The sequence below is a fragment of the Grammomys surdaster genome, unplaced genomic scaffold (assembly GCF_004785775.1).
Source record: "Grammomys surdaster isolate TR1022 unplaced genomic scaffold, NIH_TR_1.0 212, whole genome shotgun sequence".
Taxonomy (NCBI): Eukaryota; Metazoa; Chordata; class Mammalia; order Rodentia; family Muridae; genus Grammomys; species Grammomys surdaster.
Window position 1 is genome coordinate 6,811,843 of NW_021604657.1, and position 26,555 is coordinate 6,838,397.

At 41.8% G+C, this 26,555-nt stretch overlaps 2 protein-coding genes across 2 annotated transcripts in view; both read right to left on the reverse strand.

The window, feature by feature from the left end:
• The window catches only part of Wdr35 (WD repeat domain 35), a 53,766-nt gene extending 42,361 nt beyond the window's left edge, over positions 1-11,405 (reverse strand). Inside the window, exons 1-6 of the mRNA XM_028772218.1 lie at positions 11,228-11,405; positions 10,315-10,432; positions 7,910-7,981; positions 6,588-6,680; positions 4,084-4,212; positions 2,176-2,309 (exon numbers count right to left, since the gene is read on the reverse strand). Of these exons, the coding sequence (XP_028628051.1) occupies positions 2,176-2,309; positions 4,084-4,212; positions 6,588-6,680; positions 7,910-7,981; positions 10,315-10,432; positions 11,228-11,251 (570 nt within the window). The 5' untranslated portion in view covers positions 11,252-11,405. The remainder of the gene's footprint in view (positions 1-2,175; positions 2,310-4,083; positions 4,213-6,587; positions 6,681-7,909; positions 7,982-10,314; positions 10,433-11,227) is intronic.
• Positions 11,406-14,715: 3,310 nt separating this feature from the next.
• Positions 14,716-26,555, reverse strand: part of Matn3 (matrilin 3) — a 19,373-nt gene continuing 7,533 nt past the window's right edge. The window contains exons 3-8 of the mRNA XM_028772249.1: positions 26,188-26,313; positions 23,199-23,324; positions 21,026-21,151; positions 18,705-18,830; positions 16,416-16,526; positions 14,716-14,771 (exon numbers count right to left, since the gene is read on the reverse strand). Coding sequence (XP_028628082.1) covers positions 14,716-14,771; positions 16,416-16,526; positions 18,705-18,830; positions 21,026-21,151; positions 23,199-23,324; positions 26,188-26,313 — 671 coding nt within the window. The remainder of the gene's footprint in view (positions 14,772-16,415; positions 16,527-18,704; positions 18,831-21,025; positions 21,152-23,198; positions 23,325-26,187; positions 26,314-26,555) is intronic.

A 26,555-nucleotide genomic window follows, 5' to 3' on the forward strand; every position in this document is an offset into this window, starting at 1 on the left:
TGTGTGTGTGGTGTTTGTGTTTGTGGTGTTTGTGTGTGTGGTGTGTGTGTGTTTGTGTGTATGTGTGTGTGTTTGTGTGTATGTGTTTGTGTGTGTGCATGTGTGTGTGTTTGTGTGTGTGTGTGTGATGGATGCTAGCATAAGGAATGGTCTTCCCACATCCATGAACATAATCAATCCCTCCGACACTCTTGAGGATAACCTTAACCTCTATACTCCTTTTCAGGAGTGCCCTGAAGTTTGTCTCCTAGGTGATAGTTGACCAGGTTGACAAGCAACACTAACCACCATACCTGCTTGATTCGACCTTTCTAGAAATTGATTTTTCTCCCTTATATATTAAATTGGTCATAATTCTTTTCACCAACAAACTCTAGTTGTGACAGAAATATCTTGGGTACCCTGCATAAAAACTCTGATCCAGCACCGGAAGACTTAAAAAGAAACTTACACAGCACATAATCCTTCTTATTATCCTTTGGCTTCAATGCTCTGTCATCCTGTCCCATCCAGCCACAAGAAATCAGGACTAAAGGCTGTACTCTGCTACATTAATTCACCTTAAAGGAACTAAACTTGGGCTAAAAGAATCTTGCCTAGCAGTCAAGATTGTATTAGACCCAATGCCTGCAAAAGACTGAGCATGGCGCAAGTGCACTCCTACAAACCTTAGACGTCTGGAGGTGGAGACAGGATGTTACGGTTTGTATATGCTTGGCCCAGGGAGTGGCACTATTAGAAGGTATGGCCTTGTTGGAATAGGTGTATCACTGTGGACGTGGGCTTTAAGACCCTCATCCTAGCTGCCTGGAAGCCAGTCTTCTCCTAGCAGTCTTCAGATGAAGGTGTAAAACCGTCAGCTCCTCCTGTACCATGCCTGCCTGGGTGCTGCCATGTTCCCACCTTGATGATAATGGACTGAACCTCTGAACCTGTAAGCCAGCCCCAATTAAATGTTGTTCTTTATAAGACTTGCCTTGATCATGGTGTCTGTTCACAGCAGTAAAACCCTAACTAAGACACAGGAGAAGCCAAAATTCAAATATGCAACAAGTTCCAGCCTGGTCTGCATAACACCCTCTCTCAAAACAACAACACCTAGCCCCCACCCCTGCTTTGGTTACTGCTTTATTGCTGTGAAGAGATACCATGACTAAAGCTATTTTTTTTTCTTTTGGTTTTTCAAGTCAGGGTTTCTCTATATAGCTCTTGTAGCTCTATAGACCAGGTTGACCTCAAATTCAGAGATCCATCTGCCTCTGCTTCTCTCTGCCTATGCCCCTCTGCCCCTCTCTGCCCCTCTCTGCCCCTCTCTGCCCCTCTCTGTCCCTCTGCCTCTGCCTCTACCTCCTGAGAGCTGGGGTTAAAAGCGCACCACCACTGCCCAGATATAAATCAACTGTTATTTTTTTTAACGAGTTGATTGGAAGCTTTTTATACTTTTAAAGGGTTAGTCAATGATCATCATGTCAGGAAGCAGACAGGCATGGCACTGGAGCAGTAGCTAAGAGCTTTATATCCTGATCCCCAGGAACGAGAGAAAGAGAGGAAAGAGAGAGAGAGAGAGAGAGAGAGAGAGAGAGAGAGAGAGAGAGAGAAAGAGACAGACAGAGACAAAGAGACAGACAGACTAGGCCTGGTGAGTGTGAGCTTTTGAAATCTCAAAGCCCACCGCCCGTCACATACCTCCTCCAACAAGACCACACCTCCTAATCCTTCCCAAACAGTTCCACCAATGGGAAACCAAGCATTCAAATAGCTGAGCCATGGGAGCCATTCCCATTCAAAGCCCCACACCATACTCCCCCCCAAAACTAAGGTTTGTCTTTTAACTTTTAAAATTCTTTAGATGATTAGAAAATTAAAACTGAGCCGGGCGGTGGTGGTGCACGCCTTTAATCCCAGCACTTGGGAGGCAGAGGCAGGCGGATTTCTGAGTTCGAGGCCGGCCTGGTCTACAGAGTGAGTTCCAGGACAGCCAGTGCTACACAGAGAAACCCTGTCTCGAAAAACCAAAAAAAAAAAAAAAAAGAAAATTAAAACTGAATTGAAGACAAATTCTATAAATTATTGTTAACTACCATAATAAAGGCAAACATATATAAATGACATCTCAACTAATCATAGACAATTATTCTAATACAATAATGAATAAATATATATATATATACTTACTATAAAATTTCCTTGATTATCATAAATGTGTATTTCTCCATTTGCCATTCCAAAAAGTAGGATCTTACTATCTGCAGACCAGGTCACATGGCACAGCTGAATTCCCTTCAGGTCCTTACCCCAAATCCGGTTCCCTATAACAACGCAGAGCCGGTCAGTCCCAGCTCAGAGCCGTGAGCCTCCAACAGCTGCTTCCGAATCTTGACTCCCCAGAGCTCTCCCCTATTCCTCACAGCATCCATGCAGTCACTCGATTGATCTGCTCAATAAACATTTATTAGCACTCATAGAAGCTCTGTAACACTGAGACCTTCCCAGGAGCAGCCGTTTCACACTGTCTCCTGTGTCTTCCACACTCAGGGCACGGAGGGTCTCTCTCATTCCCAGTCAGATGACTGAGTCATCTAGAAAACACACAGGCTCTCTCAAAAGCGGCTCTTCCTCTGCTCAGACCTCAAACATCCAGAGCATAGGGAATGCACGCTGGGCGTTTCTGCAGCACCAGCATGACAGGAAAGGCAGCGCCCTGGTAAGCTCTTCTGTGACCAAGCCTCCATCCAGGCCTATGATCAACCCCTGCCCAATTCTACAAAGCTCGCCCTCGGGATTATCCTCATTTCTCTTCTTTACACTCTTCTCTCCAAGCCCTGGCTTACGAATGTTTAAATATACAACAAATCTCCTGAGCACCTTGAATAAAAACAAATAAAACCAAACCCCTTCCCTCCACCCTTCCCTCCTGGCTGTCACTGTCCTATTTCTATAGTCCCTCCCAGCCACATTGTTGACTTAATTTCACGGTTGAAGGTCTCAGTTCCTTGTGGTCCCTTCAACCATAAGTCACTCCAGCCTGCCTGATGCCACACAGCTCCATCAAAATGTCCTGTAGGATGCTGTGACTGCCAGATGCTGAGGTCAGCTGACAATGGGTCTATCCTACTCTTTTCCTGTCTTTTTGGACCACGCTCTCTTTCTTGATAGTCTTTCCTTCCACGAGGCTTAGGGGGTCCTTGGTCTCCAAGACTTTCATTTTCAGTGTCTTTTATGAAATTCTTCTTTTCTCCTCTAAAGCTATTCCTTGGCCCTGAGACATGCTACTCATCAGCCAACCCATCTGTGGCTAATGCCTCAGCACATGCATCTCCTCCTGCAGGAAGTCCTCCCTGATCTCTCCCCATGTGCCTTCGCTTGTGTTTCTACGTGTTCCTGCATGTTCCCTATTGTAGCACTCATGTCATTACCACTGGCCGCTGATCAGCGATGGCCTATTACTCAGGGTCACTTCTGATGCAGGTCAGGAAAGTTTTTCACTCCTGTGCCATGAACTCCTAAGCTACAGCTACTGCCTTCGAGGCTCTCAGCTACACTGGGTGACACAGTGAGCACACACAAGTGAATTTGTGACAGTGATTCCAAACCATTTCCATGAGGATGTTTTTTATACTAAACCCAAGTTGCTGACTCACAGAAGACGCAGTCTCACTGTGGACTACAATTTGAAAGAAAGGGGTATTTTAGGCTATAAACTATAACAACGGCATGTTCTGTTCAACTGGAAATACAGATTTTTCTAGTTTTAGACTTTTGAAACTAAAATCTACATGTCTATACAATGCGATACATTTCTAACCAAATCAAAGATCAATTATATAAAGGCCATATTTAAAATGATACTGAGAAATTAATTCAGCAGTTTTCAGTACCACTGTAGGAAAGTGAATCAGTAGACTTGTCTTGAAAATATTTCCAGGTTAGAGGTTAAAACCACAAGGTGGTTCCTAACATCACCAAGTCATATAACAGTCACATAACAGACGCTTTTTTCCCTAGTGTCTATTTCTCCGTCAGAATAATAATTAACTAGATGTTTAACGGTAATCAGCGCGGCCTGGTCTCTGACTGGGTTACCGTCCACCGAGCCGACAATCACGGCGCCATCTTCGTACACAATGCAGATCTTCTGTCCGTCCGCATTCCAGCTCATGCTGCGGACCACTGACTTGTTCCGGTTGTTGATCATCTCCTCATACCAAGAGCCTGTGTTCACAAGTTCAGAAGGACAGTCAAGACCTCTGCATGGAGCAGGCCAGGAGGTGGCGACCCACACCTTTAAACCCTGTACTCAGGTGGCAGAGACAGGAGGATCTCTGAGTTCAAGGCCAGCCTAGTCCATAGAGTGAGTTCCACAACAGCCAGGGGCTACACAGAGAAACCCTGTCTTGAAAAAAGAGAAAAGAAAAAAAGAACCTTTCACATTTATCACCTGTTAGTTAAGGGTTGATAATATTTTCTGGGCATAGTCGTACATACCATTAATCCTAGAACTTGGAAGACTGAGGCAGGAGGATCATAATTTTGAGGCCAAGTTGGGCTACATATAGCAAGACCCTGTCAAAAAAGAAAGGAAGGAAAGAAAGAAGGAGGGAAGGATGAAAGGAAAGAGAGGGAGAAAGAGGAAGAGAGACAGAGAGAGAGGGAGAGGGAGAGGGGGAGGGGGAGGGAAAGAGAGAGAGAGAGAGAAGAGAAAGAAGAGTTCCTAACTTAAAAACACACTCTTGGATAAATTATTATAAAATGTTCTACAACCTAAGACATTTAACTTCAAAGCCTTCAAATCACCACAAACAAAAGTTTGATTAGGTATTATCCCTAATTGCTTCCAGATCATCATTGAAAATATGACAAATATCCTTCTCTTATTTGATATTTTTCTCTTCTTGTCAATTAAAGAAATGAAATTGCATTTGCTTTTTCAGGGCTGAAGGAGATGATTTCTCTAAAGGTTCAACTTTGCCTACTGAGTCATCTGTTCAGCTAGTGAGGAAAGAGATAACAGTAACAGCTTTACAGGCACGCATAAGTTCCTGTGGTGATCGAGTACTACATTAATTATGATTGGAAATACAAGCATATTATCAGTTAAACCTCAGCCTGTTTTTGAGTTTTTTTAAAATATGGTTTCAGTGAGATAACTCAGCAGGTAAGGATGCTTGCCCCCAAGGCTGAGGACCAGTGCTCCAACCCTGGAGCTCACATGGAAGGAGAGAAATGACATGGTCCTTCACCTCTGCACATACACTCTGACATGTTGGGCACGCACACCACACATACACACACACACACACACACAGAGGCACACAAAATTTAAAAATAAAGTTCAAGTACAACACAATATTTTTGTAATACAGAATTTATAAATGGGAAGCTGGACAGATGGCTCAGCACTTAAGAGCGTGTACTGCTGCTGTGCTAGACGACCCAAGTTCAAATCCCAACACCCATACAAGGCAGCTCACAACTGCCTACAACTCCAACTGCAGAGTGACCTGACACCTCTGGCTTCCCGAGCACCTGTGCTCACATGCTTGTGCTCCCACCAGATGGCAGACACATACACACAATTAAAAGTAGATCTTTAAAAGGTAATTTGCAGATAGAGTATCCAGAATCATTTTACAAGTGTACATATTTAACTATGGCTTTCCCAGACCTAAGAAAATACGTATTGTGAGTTGTTCTTCCAATAATACAGATGAATCTCAGCTGATCCTGCTCTTCCTCTCCCCTCCCCAGCCTTCCTCTTCTTCAGTTCTCAGAGACAAGAGGCACGAGCTGTGAGTCATTCTTCAGGGATGAGATAAACTGAATCCACAAAAGAAAAGGAAGCTAACTGGCCCAATACAGGAAATACAATAAAGGAAGTCCTGCCTTTGATTTCTTCATAAATGTGTTTTTATCTAATATTAACTCCAGATGACCACACAGGAATTAATTCTTATTGGAAATCTAGGGGGGAAAGAATTATTTTCTATGGAAACTATTCTAAGTGTCTCAGTTCATTGTGGCAATGTCAGCAGTCACCTAACTCATTTTCCTAACGCAGGGTAACAGATCAAAAAGCAGGAGGAAGCCTTCTTGCTGACAACAGGTCTATTGCAGAGATGCTATTTCCCTGTCCAAATGCTGTGCTCAGACTCTGGTTTGTGGAAGATCAAAGCAGCTCTGCTGAGCCAGAGAGATGGCTTAGGGGTCAGACAGGTTTGCTGTCAAGCCTGGCCACCTTCGTATCATCCCAGGGTCTCACGTGATGATGAGAAGCAACTCCCACAAATTGTCCTCCGGACTCCATATGTGTGACAAATGTACATATACACAAAAAATAAACGTTTTAAAATTTCAGTGTAGCTCTCACAGGCTACAGAGATGACTCTGTGGATAAGAGGACTTGGCTGCTCGTGCAGAGGACCAGAGTTCAGTTCCCAGCATCCCCACAAGGTAACTCACAACGGCCAGTAACACCAGCTTCAGCGGATTTGGCACCCTATTGTGACCTCCAAGGCTTCCTACACACAAGGTACACACACACACACACACACAGTAAAATGCTTTTGTAAGCAGCTCTCCTAATATACCTTTATACAGCATCCAGACAATGATAAGCCCATTTTGATCACTGGTCGTCAGCTTCTGATACTGTTCATTCCATGTTACAACTTGAACAGCACCTAGAACATTAAAAAAAAAATAATTCAGGAAGGTGACTCTGATAACTCTAAAGTGACTCTAAAAATAACTCTAAGGTGATAATATTTTGTTTCAAAGTTGTATGTCTTTGTGTAAATGAACACAGGATGTTAAAATCAATAGAGTTTGTGCACAGTCTTAAACATTAAAATTTGAATATGAATATATAAAAACTTCATGGGATCCCATTACTAGCATTACTAATTATCTACAACAATGCAAAATCCTCTTTCATATGTATCTCTGTCTCCCACCTTCAAAGCCCCTCTCACGACCAGCTAACAGCAGTGCCATAGAGCTGATGTGGCGCAGATAAAAGCATGACCACCAAACCGGCCTGACTCCCAAGGTTAAGAGTGTCCTAAGGAGGCCACACTGTCCTTGGAGTATTATTCGTTTGCTCTCGGTCGGTGTGTCCCATAGTTTATTTTCTTTCCCTCCCATGCCAGTTTCCCATTCTGTTCCACACCCTGGAGTACATCTTAAGCCTCTAGGTTCTAGGAATGACTGATTTCATTTTCTTATCCCTAAATACTTTATTATATATTTCTTAATGATGGTCTCTTTATAAACCATACTATAAATAAGAAATTAACACTGAAGAAATATCATCTAATACAGTCCATTCAAATATCAATTGTCAAAGAAGCATCCTAAACAGGCCCTTGGCTTTCTCACTCTCGGCTCCTGCCTAAGGTCCTTCAGTTCTATCCCTTTAGTCTCCTTTGACTTGGAGAAACAGAACAGATCCTTTAAGAGGATAATATATTTATTTAAAATTCCACAGATAGAAAACACAATTTTATAATGTATACATTAATAGCCAGGGTTTTTCAGACTTACCAGAGATGATATTTAATTTTGGCAATAGTGTTGGATAATATCCCAATTATCATATGGAACATACGAATTATGGCTTAATAAAAATGATCACTTTCAATGCTATTATTATTTTAAATAATATTTAATTTAACATATTTGCTTGACATTTCTTCATTAAGTAGATGATGACTTAAACATCTAACTGCTGTTTAAACATGACAAATTAAAAAGTTATATGAAGCCGGGTACCTTTAATTCCAGCACTTGGGAGGCAGAGGCACAGGATGTCTCTGAGTTTGAGGCCAGACTGATCTACAAATCGAGTTCCAGGATAGCCAGGGCTACATAGAGAAAACAAACAAATAAACAAAAAAGTTACACGACTCACCACTATGACCTTCAAGATTCTGGTTCATGGAAAGGTTACTAGGGGCGGCTAGACCCCTCAGCTTTGAATCATCTAAAAACAATCCAAAAAAAGTCTATGATTAAATATATAAAAACAAAAGATTACAAGATTTTGGCATATCTTGAGTTATGAGACGGGTGGGCATCTGTGAGATGGTATAAGTCTTTTTTAAAGTGCTCTTTCTTCTTTCTACTTTTCTCCTGGTGCAAATGTGAGCAGTCACATACAGAGATGCCTTGCAAGACCTTGTCCTACCAGAATAAAGCAAAGTTCATGAAGACCTAGCTCAGTGTATCAAATATACAACCACCATTACTAAATATTCTCTTCAGAGATCCTAAGTAGAGATGTATACAGACATAAATTAAGAGCTGTAAAAACTTTTAAGGGATTAAATAGCCAAGATTTTAGAATCTAGTTTTTACTGTTTCCCAGAATGTCATGGTCATTCATTCATTCATTCATTCAACAAATGGTAATATATACACTGTGTCTAGGCACTATGGAAAATTCTGGCTACAAAATAAACAAAACAGTCCTTTCCCCTTCCAGGGAGCTTGTTTTCCATGGGAATAGGAAGCTCAGACATTATATACATGTAATTATCATGGAAAATGGAGGCAAAATCAGAAACGGCAACAAAGCTGGTTAATTTAGAGAGAAGCTGGCACCTGGGAAGCTTTCTAAAGAAATAATACCTTAGCTGAGACGACACTTATGGCAAAGAGGTGCAGGGAGTGGGTGGTCTCCCAGGATAGTAAACAGCATCTGAAAGGCTCTGTGCCTTTCAAGAACCAAAAGAGGACCTGTGCAGACAACAGGGGGAAATGACCAGACATAGAGCTGTGGTGACAGCCACAAGAAAAGTCATGACATCTTTGAAGGAAATTACAAAAATTTTACAGTTTATTGTCACTTAGAAAATGTATTAGACATAAAACAGAGCACTTAAAACATTTATTTTAAATATACAAATGTTATGATAACCCTGGGGATTTGTGAAGATGAGAATTATAAAACTCAGTCCTTAAGAAATCTGCTAAGATACTGTGAGTGGGCTAAAAAGATGGCTCTGTGGTTAAGAACATTGGCTGCTCTTCCAGAGGACCCAGGCCCAATCCCCAGCACCCACATGGCAGCTCACAACTGTCTCTAACTCCAGTTCCAGGATCCGACACCTACACACAGATGTACATGCAGGCAAAACACCAATGCACATAAAATAGAAATAAAGCATTTTTTAAAAGACACTGTAAAAAATATTCTTTATTCTCAAAGCAGAGAAAAATCCCTCGAGTGTTCTCTAAAACCACCAGTTCTAATTATCTGGCTGGTGTCTCAGCAACTTTTTCAACAATATAAACACACAGTCTAACACTGCACTGAGTAAGAAAGAATAAATGTTAACCCTCATATGACTGTACACACATTAATCTCAGCACTCAGGAGGCAGAGGCAGACAGATCTCTGAGGTCTAGGCCAGCCAGATCTACAGAGTAAGTTCCAGGACCTTATCTTGAAAACGCCCCCCAAAAAGTTCACAAATGTGTGTGTGTGTGTGTGTGTGTGTGTGTGTGTGTGTGTGATACTTTTTAAAAGATCAAATGGAAATAAAATCAAGTTTGCATGAGAACAAAAATCTAATAAAACTGATAGATGATAGATAGATAGATAGACAGACAAATATCTTAATATCTTACAAAAAACACTTTACCAATAACCACTGGATCTAAAAGGCTTAATGAAAGGATGTGCTAATAAATAAAGCATCTCCTCTGGAGATGGCTCAGTCAGTAAAGTGCTTGCTATACACGTGTGAGGACCTGACCTCAGATGCCCAGAACTCATACATAACACAGGTATCAGAGCATGCACCTGTAATCTCAGAGATGAGACAGGAGGCTGAGACAGATGGGTCCCTGGAAGTTTCTAGGCCAACAAGCCTGGCCTACATGGAAACTTCTCTGGCTAATGGTAGGCCCTGTCTCAGAAACAGTGACAGTAGAGGCTTCAGAGATGGGTCTGTAGTTAACAACACATACTGTTCTTGGAAAAAAATCAAAACAAACCAATGGTCAGTTCTCAGCACTTACAAACCATCTGTAACTAGTTACAAAGGATCCCATGCCCTCTTTTGGCCCCCATAGGTACTACATACATGTGACACAAAATACATTCAGGAAAAACACCCATACACAAAACAATACATTCTTTTTTAAAAAATTAAAACTTCATAATGACAAATACCATAAGCAGGTCTCACTATACACTAGCCACTTCTTTCTACATGCACACACACACACATACACATTATATACACACACACACACACACACACACACACACACATATTTCACACATCTGTACTGGCGATGATTGCTTACCTGTCTGTGTCTCTAATCTCAAAACTTTCAGTAATCCATCCTCACCGCCACATGCTATGAACCCTTGGTCCTTGTTCCAGGATATACATTTCAGCTTCACATTATTGGGAACAGCAATCTGTAACAAGAAATCATAGTCATGCTAGCTTTTCTCGAAGGAGTTGGAAGATCACGACCGAGGGAAGAGAGAGAGAGAGAGAGAGAGAGAGATTGACAAACATTTTCTAAGAAGAAACCTCCTCGAACTTGTCGTGGCCCATGTTATCAATTCCAACATTTAGGAGACTGACAGAGGAAGATCTCAAGTTGGAAGCTGGCCTGGGTTACACAGCAATATCCTGTCTCAAAAAAGAGCATGAAGAAGGGAGAGAGAAAGAATAACGCCCTGCAGAAAAATGAGCTAGTATGAAAATCGCTGTGGTCCTCCTAAACGTTCCGAGCTCTAGCATTTTGTAAAGAAGTGCACATAAAGAAAGGTGATTGCCAAGGAAGCCCTGGGGGCGGGAGGGGAGTCATCTCATGGATTCTTTAAAGGCGGGAACTGAGACATAAATCCGTATCGCTGCTCTTACTTCCTCTCCTACACCACACGTAAATTTTTTTCCTCTCTTAGGGCAGCCTGTGATAATCTATCATCTGGATCAACAAGTAGCAGAGGAAAGACCCACCAGCGCTTGGTGATCACTTTTTATCACTAAAAAGAAACTTGGCATGACTAGAATGTGGAAGAACCCTGAGAAAAAGCTGCTGGCTCGGCCAAGGACTACCGAGGCTCAGAAACCCGCGGGAGAAGATAGGTGGCAGGAAGATGGAGAAGCTGCGAGGACAGCCGCCTGCAGTCCCGGGAGAAAGCGGGCACCGGCGGGCTACAGGAATGGAGGCGGCGCGATGGAGGTCCCCAGGAGAAACTCACTTTCTTGCTCAGGTAGAAGAACATGGTAGGAACTCGGAGAAGACCACCCGCAGCGGTCAAGGCCGGCTATATAGAACGGGTTCTACACCTCCATTTGGGATCATCGGTGGCTCAGAGAAGCTCCCGTCGCCAGGCAACCACCTCCGCCTAGTTGCATCCGGGGCGCTTAGAGAACTTCCGGCGTGGGCTCCGGCCGGGTGCTGGTTGTTGTGCGCCTGCGCTGGCGATACGTTTGCTGTGTAATTGGTGAGGGGTGAAGTCGAACGGTTCTTCATGCCACTGGGCATGGATCTCGGCTCTGAGCCTTTCAGCTCTCAGGTTAGCGACCTGCCTACCGTGTCGCTCCCAGCGCCGTCCCTTCATCCCTGCCACTGTGCTACACCACCACGCTACCAACCGAGCGTCGGGTGTCAGTATAAGCTAAAGAATGGAGCCCCTTCCAAAAAAGGTCTCAAGAATTCTGTTTTCTCTCTAACGTGCTCCCCATGGCTTGCTCGGCCTAATTTCTAATAGAACCCAGGACCACCAGCCCAGGGATGACACCACCCACAATGGGCTGGGCCCTCCCCAATCAATAACAAGTTTTTAAAAATGCCTTACAGCATTTACTCGAGTAAAGTTCCCTCCATTCAGATAACTCTAGTTCGTGTATCAAGTTGACATCGGACCAGCCAGCACAGAATCCTTAAAACACCTTAAGGATTATGTCAAGGGTCTTTATAAAAGGAGAGTGTATGACCTTTGAGTCATTGAAGCTACAACTGCATTGTGGCATACTACCCTTGCATTCAGAAATATCTGAGGTGTTAGGCCTTTTCTGTCCAGAGAGTGATTTTTCTATATTTCTCTTAATGTTTTATACATCTTCCCTCATTGTGTGTGCATGTGTGTGGAAGCACATGTGGAGACCAGAGAGCCACACCATCCATCTTCTATAACTCGCCAGCTCATTATCTGAGGCAGGATCTCTCAGTAACCTTGAAACTTACAGAGTAGGAGAGACTGCCCAGCCAATGAACTCCAGCGTGGCTTGATCCCAGACTCAACCCTGGGATTATGGGTGCAGCACAGCTAACCAGGTTTCTAGTGGTGCTGGGGATCCAAACACTGGTCCTCATGTGTGCAGCAAGCACTTCACCCACTGAGCCACTTTCCCATGCCCCCATGGTCCTTTCGGGGTATCTTAATGATATCTTAAAGCTTCCAGATCTAGAAGTTCAAGTAGAGCCACTCCTATGGAGTGGAGTTACCTGGAGTTATTTGGTCTCACCCATTATTTTATTATTTATGGTTTTCCTTTTTAACATAATCTGCAACTGTCAATATTGGCTTATATAGTCTATCATGTGCTTCATACAGACGTGCTCATTTCCCCCACTGGAGTCTTTCCCTACCACAACCACACAACCTCTGAACCCTTTGACTTCAGGCTATCGTCTCACCACATCTACAAGTTAAGAGTCCAGAATGTTTTTTATTTCGGTATGGATGTTTCTCAAAAAACAAACAACAACAACTAAAACCTAATGGTAGATCTACCATATTATTCAACCATGTCACTATTGGGTATATACCCAAAGAATCCAAAGCAACATACAATAGAGATGCCTGTACCTCTGTGTTAACACAGCACCGTTTACAGTAGTCAAGTGGTACAGTCCATTAATGAATAAAAAAGTGGCATGTGGGGCTGGAGGGATGGCTCAGTGGTTAAGAGCACTGACCGTTCTTCCAGAGGTGAGGGTTCAATTCCTAGCACCCCCGTGGCAGCTCACAACTGTCTGTAACTACAATTCCAGACATACATGTAGACTATGTGAGGACCTGACACCCTCACCACACAGACATACATGCAGGCAAAACACCAATGCACATGAAGTACAAATAAATAAAAATTTTAAAAGGTGGGATTATTATTCAGCCATTAGGAGGAAACAGAAGATAATATCCAGATGGAACTGGAATTCATGTTAAGTAAAATAAATCAGAAAGACACGTATCACATTTTCTCTCGTTTGTGGAACTGAGGTCACAAACAAGTAGGTGAGGTTTAGAGGAGAGGACGAGAAGGGCAGAAGGCAAACACAAGAGTTGAAATAGGAAATAGAGGTTCATTTGTTATATGAAAATGTCACAGCCAGGGGCTGGCAAGGAGGCTCAGCAGGCAGACGCACCTGCCTCCAAGCCCACTGGCCAAGCTGGATCACTGGAACACAGATGGTGAAAGGAGAGAACCAATTCCAACAAGCCATCCTCACACGTCCACGTGTGCTGTGTCACATGTACACCCATACAGCCACAAGCACACACATGCGCACAAACACTCTTGCTCAAGCACACGCGCACATCTGTAATTACATTTTTTTCACATTGGTTTTATTTAGGAACTCCTTTCCATTTACCCTGAACTGCCATTTTAAGATTCAACAGCGGGAGATTCAACTATTGAAAGAGTATCACCATTTTGTTCTTTCAGTTTCTCAACTGTTATATATTCAAAAATTATTCATCCACTCAACATGATATGCTTAATAGAAAAAATAAAAAGAATCATCAAAACATCAGCCATGGCATTAATGTAGAAAGATAGGAACTTTTATTATATTAAAAACGATACAAACCAAAACAGATAAAGTAGCACAAAATTTAAAGAATTGTTTCATTCCAAAAGTTATAAGCTGCACTTTAAAAGTATATGTATTCAGTATAATTTGAGTGAAAAAAATTAGGCTTATTACTGACATTTTTAAAAAGATAATATAACTTGTTGCTTATTATACTAATTTTATAAATATGAAATTTTGCCAATTACATGCTAAAATAAAATGATAGAATGCAAAATTTTTTCCCTTGGCAAAAATCTTAGCACCATAAGCTCATGGCCAGTCCTCTTTAGTTGTTCAATGACATTAATGAATTAAAAGTGTCCTGGAAAATCCACTTAGTCTGTGTAAATTATTTTAGGTACATGTATTATAATCCCTTGATTGTGGCTTTAAAAATATTCCAGCAAAAAAAAACAAAAATATTAAACAATTCTAAACTCTCAGTTTAATTATTTTATCTTTGTATATTGAAATATTTCATAAAATTTGCACTCTCAATAGTAAGGCCAGTTCATATTATAAATATGACCAAGAGAAAAATAGACCTAAAGTTTTATGAATAAGGTCATCTTACTAATATAAACAATCAAAACTTAAATGGCTCAATCAGTAGATAACAAAACATTAAACTTTTCACTCTTTGTATTATCAATGATTTCACAGTCATAGCTATGAGACATTAAAGCTTGCTTTTAATAAGAGTCTGCACATTTATCTCCTTGGAAAATGATACTGGCTCTCCAGAAAATCCTCATGCTGTTTACCAAATAGTGTCAAGCGTTTATAATGGCAGATTATTAGCAGGAACATCAAATGGCGTGTACAAGAGGAGACACATGTATATCAAACACACTCCACATTTCCAGGCGAGAGTTTTGTAGTTTAACGATGTACTTGTCCATATCCGGTTACTTCCAACTTCTTCAAAATGTTGTCAAGTGGCTAGATGTTAAGGCCAACGTGATTCCGTTTTACACATTCAAAAACATAGGCACACTCTCAAAAGCTTCAAGACAAAAGAAAATTGTATTCCACTATACATGAACAAAACTACTTTCCCATTGAAAGCCTACTGTAAAATTCAAAAACTCATCATGAAGTTACACTCCAGCCAAGGTCTTTTCTTTCTCTCTTTCTTCCTTTCTTTCTTTCTTTCTTTCTTTCTTTCTTTCTTTCTTTCTTTCTTCCTTTTTTTCTTTTCTCTCATCAAAAATTTAATTGGAACAGCATCTCTCAGTGGGAGCAATGCTTATGAAGTCTTGATTAAAGGAATTATGGAATGGTCCCTTGGTTTGGCTCTCTGGAGATTTTAATTTTGTGGGAAATAGACTTTAGTAGGTGAAGGAAGAAAAGATTTCTTCCTTGTGTGGAGAGAAAGGCAGTACTACACAGGAAAAGCGAACGCCAGCTAACCACAAATACCATCCTAGGCATGTGAAAGATCTGGAGGCAGATTCCTTCATGCTGCCTGTACCCGCCTTCAAAGTCTGAACACTCCTAGGTCATACTGGCCCCAGCCTAAATTCCATTCTTCTGAGGTATATAAGAGCAGAGTTGTTAACTTGAACTATGCTGAGGTAAAGCCTTTTTCCAGAGCTAGTGCTCCCGAGTGCTGACTTTGAAACTTGCCGAGACAGTGTCATGTTACATTTTGAAGCCAGTTTCTTGACATCTTGGCTTGACAAATTGCATAACCATCTGTCATCTGGAAAGATGGCTCAGCGGTTAAAAGCACTGGCTGCTCTTCTAGAGGATGCTGGTTCAATTCCCAGCACCCATATGACAGCTCACAACTTACTCTGACTCCAGTTCCAGGAGATCTGGTACCCTCACGCAGACATACATGCAGACAAAACACCAATGAAGATAACATAAAATTTAAATTAAGAAAATTGCTCTAAGGAATCATATAGCTTAATTGCTCTGTTATGAAAGAGCTCAGTTGGGCACATAAATTGTTATTAAAAAGCACTAGGGAAAGAAATATGTAGTTTTTATATTTAAATGTTGCATGAGTAAAATTGTTCTATCCTGCAGCTGAAAAAGAACTCTGAATTCTTCTCCGATGCATTCCCTCGCTTAACTTTCACCAGTGAATAAGATTCTTGCTAGTAGAATATCCTAAAAATGTTAGTATCTAGAGGTGGTATGTAGGTTGATTTCTAGAAGCCACAGCCATGGTATTATGCTTATTGATGCTCAATTAGTGTGTCAATCAGAAGTTGAAACTTGCAAATAAATTTTTAAAAGAAGACAGGGTCTGGGTTGTAGCACAGTTGGTAGAGTATTCACTTAGCTGGCATGAAGCCCTCGGTTTCATCCCCGGTACCTCATAAAACCGAGCATAAGAGCACACACCTGTAATCCCAGCAATGGGAAGAGGGAGATAGGAGGGCCAGAAGTTCCAGGTCATCCTCATCTACTTACAAGTTTGAGGCTAGCCTTGACTACATGAGACCATGTCTCAAAAAAGAAAAGAAGAGGAGAAAGGGCAAGGGGAGGGGAAGGAGAAAAGGAGGGGAGGGGGGAGGGGAAGGGAGTTGAGGGATAAGAGAAGGAAGAAGACCTTCCCGAAAGGATATGTTTGGTGTTCAGCTTCTGGAGATGGGAGCTGACCTTCTCCTGGAATGCCAGCGTGGCCCCACAGCCACAGGCGTCTTCTATGGAAATGAGGCTTCGTGCTTCTTCAATGTCTAAAGACAATGACAATACACAAGATGTTATAGTTACAAGGGATTACAGCCAAGTGGGGGCTGGGGTAGAACTCCTGCCCAGCATGAGAGACAAAACAAAAAAATGATAACAAACTGTGAAATCTACAATTCACTTCAACATTGCCACTTAAGTAAATGCATTTTTCTGGAGGTAAAATCATATAAAGCAAACAGGAAATAATGCTTATTAATGTTAATTTTACAGAAAACTTTATTAGGAAACACTGGGGAAATGTTTGTATTTGTCAAAACTGGGTGAGAGGTATTTAAGAATTCATTGTATTTCTCTCTGTGCTTTTGTCATTATCAGAAACCAACCATTACACAAAGCTTTTTAAAGGACACCGCTATAGGGCAGGAGTTCTCAAACTGTGGGTCGTGACCCCTTGGGGATCAGATAATTACATCACAATTCATAACAATAGCAAAGTTACAGTTATGATGTAACAGTAAACAGTGTTATAGTGGGGGCACCACAACATAAGGAACTATAATATTACAGAGTCTCAGCATTAGGAAGGTTGAGAGCCACTGGTGTAGGGAGAAGCCACAGACAAAGGACAGTGACAACTCTTCCTATGCTACTGGTGATTTCCTACAAAGGATTGCTATTCTATTGAATGATTTGAATTGAGAAGTATAATTTTTACCCTTATATACTTTGGAGCTAAAAATTCAGAGCTACATTGATAGCCAATCTAGATAACCCACTGTGCGTGTATGTGTGTGTATGTGTCTGTATATGTGTGCATATCTGTGTGTGTCTGTGTGTGTGAATATATGTGTATATATGTGTAAGTATGTGTGTGTTTGTATGTGTATGTGTCTGTGTATGTGTGTGTATGTGTGTATGTGTGTATGTGTATGTGTATATGTGTATATGTGTATGTATGTGTATATAAGTGTGTGTATGTGTCTGTGTATGTGTGTGTATGTGCCTGTGTATGTGTGTGTATGTATGTGTTTATGTGTGTATGTGTCTGTGTATGTGTGTCTATGTGTCTGTGTATGTGCGTATGTGTGTGCATGTATCGGTGTATGTGAGTGTATTTGTATGTATGTGTGTGTGTGTGTTATGTGTCTGTGTATGTGTGTGCATGTGTGCATATGTGCGTATGTGTATATGTTTGTGTGTGTGTGTGTGCCCATGCACACACCAGACCTGAGCTCATTGATTGACCATGAAGCCCACAGAATTCTATTTCAACCCCCCAGCCCAGGGATTGCAGACATGCTACTCTACATATCTGACTCTTCTGTGGGTGCTGGGGATCTGAACCCACATCCTCACTTTACCTGCAGCCATCTCCCCGGCCCCTGTTTAGTTTTTAAAGCAGAGTCTCACACTGTCCGAGTGGCCTCAGACACTGATCCTGGCCAGACACTATCCACCAAACATCAGTGACATGCCGACCATCTCTGTACTGAGTGTAAAAAAGGTAACTAGCCCTGTGCTCTTGCTTAATAAACACTAAGATCTGTGAAGCCATGTGCTCAATGGGATATTCTTATTGAAACACCCCTTAGAAAATTATAGAGCAGGGGTATAGCAAAAATGAATGTTGAAAGAGAGAAAGAGAGAGACAGACAGAGAGAGAGATTCACACTAACATTAAAAACAATAAAATACTTAGGGATATTAAGTATACAACTTCTACACTGAAAATTACAAAACACTGTTGAAGAAAATTAAAGAAGACTTAAACAAGTGGAAAAGCACCCACAGTATTGAGCGCACTGAAGACTTAAAGTGGCAATCCTCCCTACATTGATCTAAGAATGACTGCCAAGTCCCAGTGGCCATTTTGTGGGAAACTGACACATCCCATGGGGAATGGAAAACATCAGTCACTGTTCTGTGAGTTCAGAGCTTCAGATAGGAAGGGTGAAAATCTCCCAAAGAGGACTGTGGTAACTGTTGCCACAGAATCAGTTTGAAAACAGGAAAAAAAAATAGATTTGATGCGATGCATATCTTATCATAATAGCAAAAAAAAGACTTAGAAACATTAATTAGAAAGAAGAAAATCAGATCAAAATTACAGAAAGCAGACCATGTAGCAGAGCAAGACAATAACTCAATATAAATTTTAAAAGAAATCTACTTAAGATTTTTCTCATTGGAAAAAAAAATCTACTTAAGAGGTCGGTTGTCACCTGAACATGTCTTCTTGTCATCATTCAAAGTGTAGCCAGGGAAACAGTCACAGTGGTAGGATGCTTCTCCATCACTCACACAGATGTGCTGGCAGCCGTGAGTGCCCAGCACACACTTGTTTCGAACTAACCCAAACCATGAAGGAAAGAAAATATTTACCCATTAGTTAAAGAGACCACTACATACAAATGTCTGGAATACAATGCTTTGTTGGATCCAGCCAGCACTGAGAATCAAGTCACCCAGGGCCCTGGCTTCCAGGGAAAAGTGTGGCTTCCTTCCCAGAGTCGCACACCCTTGGCCTGACCTGTTGCCTTCCCCTCTGTGCTCCTGCAGATGCCTGAGAGGACTTCTCTTCTCTCCTGCTTACGTACTGAGTAGTACTGAGTCTTGGCAATACAGAGCTTACTGTAGGCATTTCTGAAAGCTATCAATGCTATTGATAGTTCATGACCACAAATAATCGATTAGGAAGTCTGTGGTGGTTAACCTTGATAGCCATCTTGACAGAATCTAGAAAATCACCTGGGTCGTGTGTGCCTGGGAAGTTCTAGATAGAAAGAGCCACTTTAAATGTGGGTGACACCATTTCAAGCACTGGGCTTCAGAACTGAATTAAAAGGAATGCTCACTGAGTGCCTCTCTGCTTCCTGACTTGTATCCAATGTGACCAGCGGCCTCAAGCTCCCACTGCTCTGACTTCCCTGTGATTATGGACAGTAACCCTCAAACTGTGAACAAAGTAAACCCTTCCCTCCCTCCTTCCTTCCTTCCTTCCTTCCTTCCTTCCTTCCTTTCTCTTCTTTCTTCCTTCTTTCCTTCCTTCCTTCTTTAAGTTGCTTTGGCAAGGCATTTTGTCACAGCAAATATCACTGTATGTGAAACTAAGTTTGGTGTAGCCACACACACACACACACACACACACACACATACACGGACTATATTGCTCAAAGACCAACCACTGATACTTATGATGTGGAACAGAAAGCACTGATGACACACTAATGTTCATTCTCTCTTCCCCGCCACCCCACCCCCCGCCCAGAGAAAGAAAAATAATAGTAAGATTGATGACGATATATTCAACTAGATAGTGAAGTACTTTTATCACATAAATAGCATTTCAGAGCTTAAGATAGTTTGCCCAAAGAAAGCAGCCAGAGGAGAGCACCCCACCAGTCCCATGTCCGAATGGCCTAGGACAAGTGACACACAAAAAAAATAAAATAAAATAAACCTTAGTGAATTCAGAAAAGCTCCTGGGAGACCTGGATCTGTTCCTGGCTGTTACAAGAGCCAAAGCGCTGAACCTGCTCCTAGTCTTTCACTGATCACAGGTCTCCTGCCTCAGTCTCTGTAGTGACTGGGATTAGAAACTTGATTTCATTTCTTAAAAGGGGAAGAGCCAGCCAACCCCAGCACTTGCGGTTACTGCATACTGAGGCTAACTGGATACATAGTGAGTTCCTGGCCAGCCTGGACCACAGGAGACTCTGTCTCAAAAAAAAAAAATCCAATAATGTACCATTTCCCTTCATTTATCCTGACAAGATCCCACCACGTCTAGTTCCCCAAGGAAGAAGAGAAGATGGAAAGACCTCTGAAAAGTGCTGATATGCCAAACTAAGCAGCACCTGGAGAGCAAGGGATGCCTGTCCAAAGGGAGAGCTTCTATGTGTATAAATGCTGCCCTGTTCTAGCTGTGCATTTAAATCAAATTAATGAGGATTAATGGTCCTGGCAGGGGCTCATTAGCCGAGTCACAAGGCTCTGAGTCACTGAAGACTGATCAGCTAGTAACGGTCAAGAATGTGCCACTTCCAACACCCTGGAAGGGCTGTGTGGGTCTAAGTGGAGCCTTCACAAAGTCTCCTTTGCTGAAAGAAACCAGCTTGAAGATCAACACTACCGAAAAGTTCCAGGCCAAGTTTTAACTGGAGACAGATCAGTTCGACCTATCACACCAAATGTTACTATACAGCTGACTTCCTCTATGTGCCTAAAAAGTCCCCAGTATACACAGCTATAAAATCTTTCCTGGATCCCCCATAAATCATTAGCTTCTCTCATAGTCCCTATTCCTTACCTATTCCCCAGTAATTTTATGAAGTGATCTATGTATGTAAAAGCCAGTGAGCTCACCAAACGCCCTGGGTAAGGAGTGCCTTAAATGTGTAAGCTGGCCCGAGGCCTGAGCCTGAATCTTTAAGTCCCCCCCACCCTGCCCCCACACCAACAACTTCTCCCTCTGGTAAATACAGGTTGATTTCACCACCATGGGAAGAGTCAGGTAGAAAAGGATTTGTTGAATGGACTTTACCTGAACATGTTTTCTTATCTGCATTCAGAGTATAGCCTTCAAAACAGTCACAGTGATAGGATCCAGCTCCATCATTCACACAGATGTGTTGGCAACCGTGTGTACCTGAGGCACATTTGTCCTGAGCTGACAGACAAAGGTCCAAGAGTGAAAATTTAAAATTAGAAGTCAAAGAATCTTTTATTACCCATAGATAGAAACACGCTTCAGAACGGAAATAGATGCGGGGGAAACTGGCTGGAGGCTAGGCAAAGCTGTCAGCATTATTTACTCTAACTAGAAGTTAGCAGACTTAATAAAATCCTTCACAGACAGTGATTATTCTTCACCGTTATACTCAGTTCTTCTTTCCACATCATCACTGTTGAGTTTTTTTATAACCTAAGCATCTCATAAATACTTAATGCATTCCTTTTAGGTTTGTTGTACTTATTCCAACCCAGAAATAAACCAGCTAATTATGCAGCTAATTACACTAGATCCAGGGAAAAGGGAAATTCGACTTTGGAGAATTTCTATTTTAACACTCTTTCGTTTCATAAGTAAGGTACAAGAGCCCTAAGGAGACCAACTAATTTAGGAAGAACCTGAGACCCAACTCTTTCTTCAGTGTACTTCCCTGTGAGAGGCAGATGAGTAGGGGAGAGTTAGGTAGGTAGATAAATAGATATACATACATTCATACGTACATACATACATACATACATACATACATACGTACATACATGCATACATACAGATATACAGTAGAGATACATATTTGGGGTGGTTTTGAGACAAGATCTTACTATATGGCCAAGACTGGCATGAAATCCTCAGCCTTGGATGCTGAAATTGCCTGCATGTAGCACCACAGCCAGAAATATCGAAAAAGACTTGTATTGGCATATTTTACACAAATTTGGTGAGTGAGGATTGAGACAAAGTCTCATCTGTAGCCCAGGAAGACCTAGAAGACCTTGTATTTATAGTGATCCTCTTGCCTCTGCCTCCCAAGTGTCAGAATTATAACCATGAGCCACTGTACCCAGCTTTAATCATTTTTTATTTTAAACTTTCAATTTGAAGGTAAGTTCAGAATTCCGAAAAACTTACTTCATCTTATCTCAAATGCTAACACTTTACATGTCTAGTATGATAAGCAAAAACATAGATACAGCATGATTTCTTATCTACCCTCAATATTCAGCCATTTCCAATTATTCTAATGTCCATTTTTCAGGTTCAGGATTCAATCCAAGAACCCATAAGACATGAAGTTATACTCTGAGACATTTCAATAGGCTACCTTTGTTTTTACAGCTTTGATACATTTGAGAAGTATTTGGAACATATTGTGAACTAAGGCTCTCTCTTCCTCTGTCTAATATTTCTTCATGGTTCTAAATTCTTAGCAAGAATAGACCAGGTATGCTGTCACTTCATGTGATACTGTCAACGAGGTCACCTCTAGTGACATAAACACTGATCTCTCGTTACATGGCTAAGGTGTCCACCAGGTTCCCCACTACAGTGTTACTATTTTGTGTTCTCTCTCTCTCTCTCTCTCTCTCTCTCTCTCTCTCTCTCTCTCTCTCTCTCTCTCTCTCTCAATCTTGTGTGTCTGCCTGTGTGTCTGTGTTGGCTTGGGTTTCTGAGTCCAAGTTTCCTATTGCCCAGGCTGGCCTTGAGCTCCTGATTTAGCTTGGATAACTTCGAGTTTATGATGCTCCTGCCTCCACATGCCATCAATGCTTGCCTTTGAAAGCAGTAAATATTTGTCAGGGTGTTACTTGATGCTAACTTACTACACTGTCTAGTATTTGGAATATAGAAAATAGAAATGAGCCACACATTTACATACACAGAAGTACACATCCCCTTTTCTGATTTTTTTTTAATACAGAACTTAGTCACAAGAAATCCAACTGGGCAGAGGTGGTTGTATGCCTTTAATTCCAGCACTTGGGAGACAGAGGCAGACAGATCTCTGAGTTTGTGGCCACCCTGGTCTACAGAAAGAGTTCCAGAACAACCAGGGCTACAGGCAAAAGAAAACAAACAAACAAACAAACAAAAAGAAAAAAAGATACAGAAAATTCCAGGGTGGCAAAAGTGAAAACTGACCCAAGTTGCCAGTTGTAGGCTTCCCTTCAGCAGCAGGTAGGTTGTCAGTTGAATGAGGCCTGCTCACCTGCACAGGTTCTCCGGTCTGCATTCAAGGTGTAACCTTCATAGCACTCACAGTGGTAAGAGCCATTTCTGTCGTTGACACAGATCTGTTCACATCCATGAGTGTTGAGGGCACACTTATCAATGGCTGTCAAAAGATGAGCATAGCAACTGTGTACACGAGGAAAGGGAAAGGGAAACAAATTCACACCAGTCACATTATCAGAGAGAGAGAGAGACAGACAGAGACAGAGACAGAGACAGAGACAGAGAACACCGGAAAAGGCACTGATGGAATTTAGATCCCACCTTCTGGTCTTGTTCTTTCACCAACAGACCCACTGATGTAAGAAGGAACCAAATTGAAGCCATTTTGAATAGAACTTCCATCTTGACTAGGGGTCAATTTAGTTCCCAAGACCTCTGTGAGTAACTGATATCCTGGTTGGCAAGTTGAGAATGCTAGGCAAGTTGCCCCACCATAGTTGAATAACCCAACCAACATGAACAGGATAAGTGCATTACAAAGACGTGTTCCTAAGGAAGTCCCCCTCCCTAAATCCTGATTGGTGGGATAATTTGGCATAGATGTTTATAGAATTCAGGCTTAAAATTTCTGTAACATTCGGACTCCAGGTTGCAGTTCAACTCCCAAGTCTGTTCTGCCACCGCCATGGATCAGTGGCAGCCTGACTACAATAACTTTTGTCATCTGGTTAAATACTTCCTAAGATGAGTGCTCAAGGATACAGTCAGCCCCTGAGTCTGTGCTGTTGTCACTGACTAGTCAGTTTTTTCTGCCCAATGCAAATAAAGATCTTGCTTTGCTGGACTCTTGCAACTGCTTAGGTCGTTTTGGATTTTCAGATCCTAACACTGATACATGTCTCTTCCTTTCTTTGCATCTCAGCTTCCTTATCCATAAGATTAGCACTTTGACCTAAATGGTTGATTTTCTTCCTCAGAAAAACTCTCCTAGGTTTGAAGAAAAAAATCTAAAAGAAAAAAATCTAGTCTATTCTTTGTTGACTCTGTGCAGTGTTTAAATACCAGTGAGCAGAGCCCTCTCAGTATTTCCCTCCATATGTCCATGAGTGTGTATGGTCATAAAAAATAAATTAGGATGCTCATATCTAATGAAATAAAAACCCAGAAAATATCAAATATTCAAAAGGATCGGGAGTTTTGGATCCAGGGGCTAGAGAGTTTGCTCACAGGTTAAGAGCACTGCTGTGCTTCCGAAGGACCCAAGTTGATTCCCAGCATCCACATGGCAGCTCACAACTGTCCATAACTCCAGTACCAGCGGATCCAGCACCCTCTTCAGCTTCTGCAAGCACTGCAGGAACATGGTGTGTGTGTGTGTGTGTGTGTGTGTGTGTGTGTGTATCACTTATATAAATTTATGAACTAACATATATATTTTAAAAATAAAGAGCTTTGTAGCCCTTCCTTCTCACCCTCCCTTTTATTAATGTTTTTATTTAAGACAATAACAAAGGGGGCTGGAGAGATGACTCAAACAGTTAAGAGCACTGACTGCTCTTCCAGAGGTCCTGAGTTCAATTCTCAGCAACCACATGGCCTCACAACTGTCTGTAATGGGATCTGATGCCCTCTTCTGGTGTGTCTAAAGACAGCTACATTGTACTCATAATAAATAACTAAATAAATAAATAAATCTTTAAAAGAATAGTAACAAAGAAAGCACACTAGTAAGGCCCTTAAGTCAACATAACACAGCGGTTCTTGCACATCTGTGCTTTCAGCTACACTATACACAGAAGCCAAGAAATAGAATCAGCCTAAGAGTCCATCAGCAAATGAATGGATAAAGAAAATCTGGTCCAGACACACAACAGGGTCTTATGGAGATGTGAAGAAAACTGAAACCATATTTTTTTTTTCAGGAAAATGGATGCAACTGGAAATTACTATTTTAATCAAGGGGAAAAAACAGACTCAGAAAGATACTGCATGTTTTGTCTCATGTTTTGTCACAAGGAATCTAAATTTAAAATTGAATATGTGTGTGTTTGTATATATGTGTGTTTATACATCACAGAACCAGAAAGGAATTCATAAGAGAAAAGGAAAGGATCTGAAGGAGGTGAGGATAGAGGATAATACAAGACAAGTCACAGGGAAGCAGATGGGTGTTAAAGGGGAGGAAGGAGGAGGACCAACCAAGAGGGGAGAGGACCCTGAGGAAGGCAGCAGGGAGGAAAAATAATGAGAACAAAGACAATGACACATGCCTATGACAATGCCATGATACAACCTATTTATATACTAACCTAAAAGATTAATTCTTAGAAAAAAGAAGCCAAAGAGACAGCTCTGTATTTATGGGGACATACCACTTTTGCTGGGGTTTTGAGTTTGGTACCTAGCGCATGCAGTGACTTACCACCTGTAACTCTACCTCAAGGGAGATCTCTGAAACCTCCAACCTCCTCAGATACCTGCACTCATGTGCGCATACCCACACATAGACATCTGCATGTTATTTAAATGTATTTTATTTTATTGGTTTTCAAGACAGGATCGCTTTGTAGCCTGGCTGTCCCAGAACTTACTCTGTAGACTGGACTAGCCAGGAACTCACAGAGATCTGCCTGTCCCTGCCCTTGCCCCTGCCCCTGCCCCTACCCCTGCCCCTGCCCCTGCCCCTGCCCCTGCCCCTGCCCCTGTCCCTGTCCCTGCCCCTGACCTCACCTCCACCCTGCCCCAGCCTCTGCCTCCTAAGTGCTAGGATCAAAGATGTGCTCCAACACTGACTGGCTCTAATTTTTTTTAAAAAAAAGAATGGTAGCAAGGTCTATGCTAGGCTGCCTGCATAGGTTCTCACTTTCCTCTCATGGTTTCTATCAAGGCTGCTAAACTGGGATAAACCAGCTAGAAGGTCCTCAGGAGAAAAGAGGTCAGAGCCCAAAGGAAAACTCACTCCTAGAGAAGAGGCATCAGATAGATAACTCCCACTCAACCACGGTCCCCTGAGGAAGCCTCACCTGAACATGTTTTCCCATCAGCGTTCAAGGTGTACCCTTGGCTGCACTCACAGTGGTGCCTACCGTCACCATCGCTGACGCACACGTGCTGACACTGGTGTGTGCCAAGCATGCACTGGTCCAGAGCTAGGCAAAGAGATGCACAGTGATGACATGGATACCCAAGAACCAGTTTAGACATTCCCTCTAGTTCCAAAACACTGCCCTCCCTATTTCTTTCTGACTCCATCTTGACTTCGCTATTTTTTAAAAACAAAAGCCTCTGGTTTATTAGATATTTGACTTGAGATGTTGCAAATTTAGAATTAGAGATCTTTCTAGTCTCTCTCTCTCTCTCTCTCTCTCTCTCTCTCTCTCTCTCTCTCTCT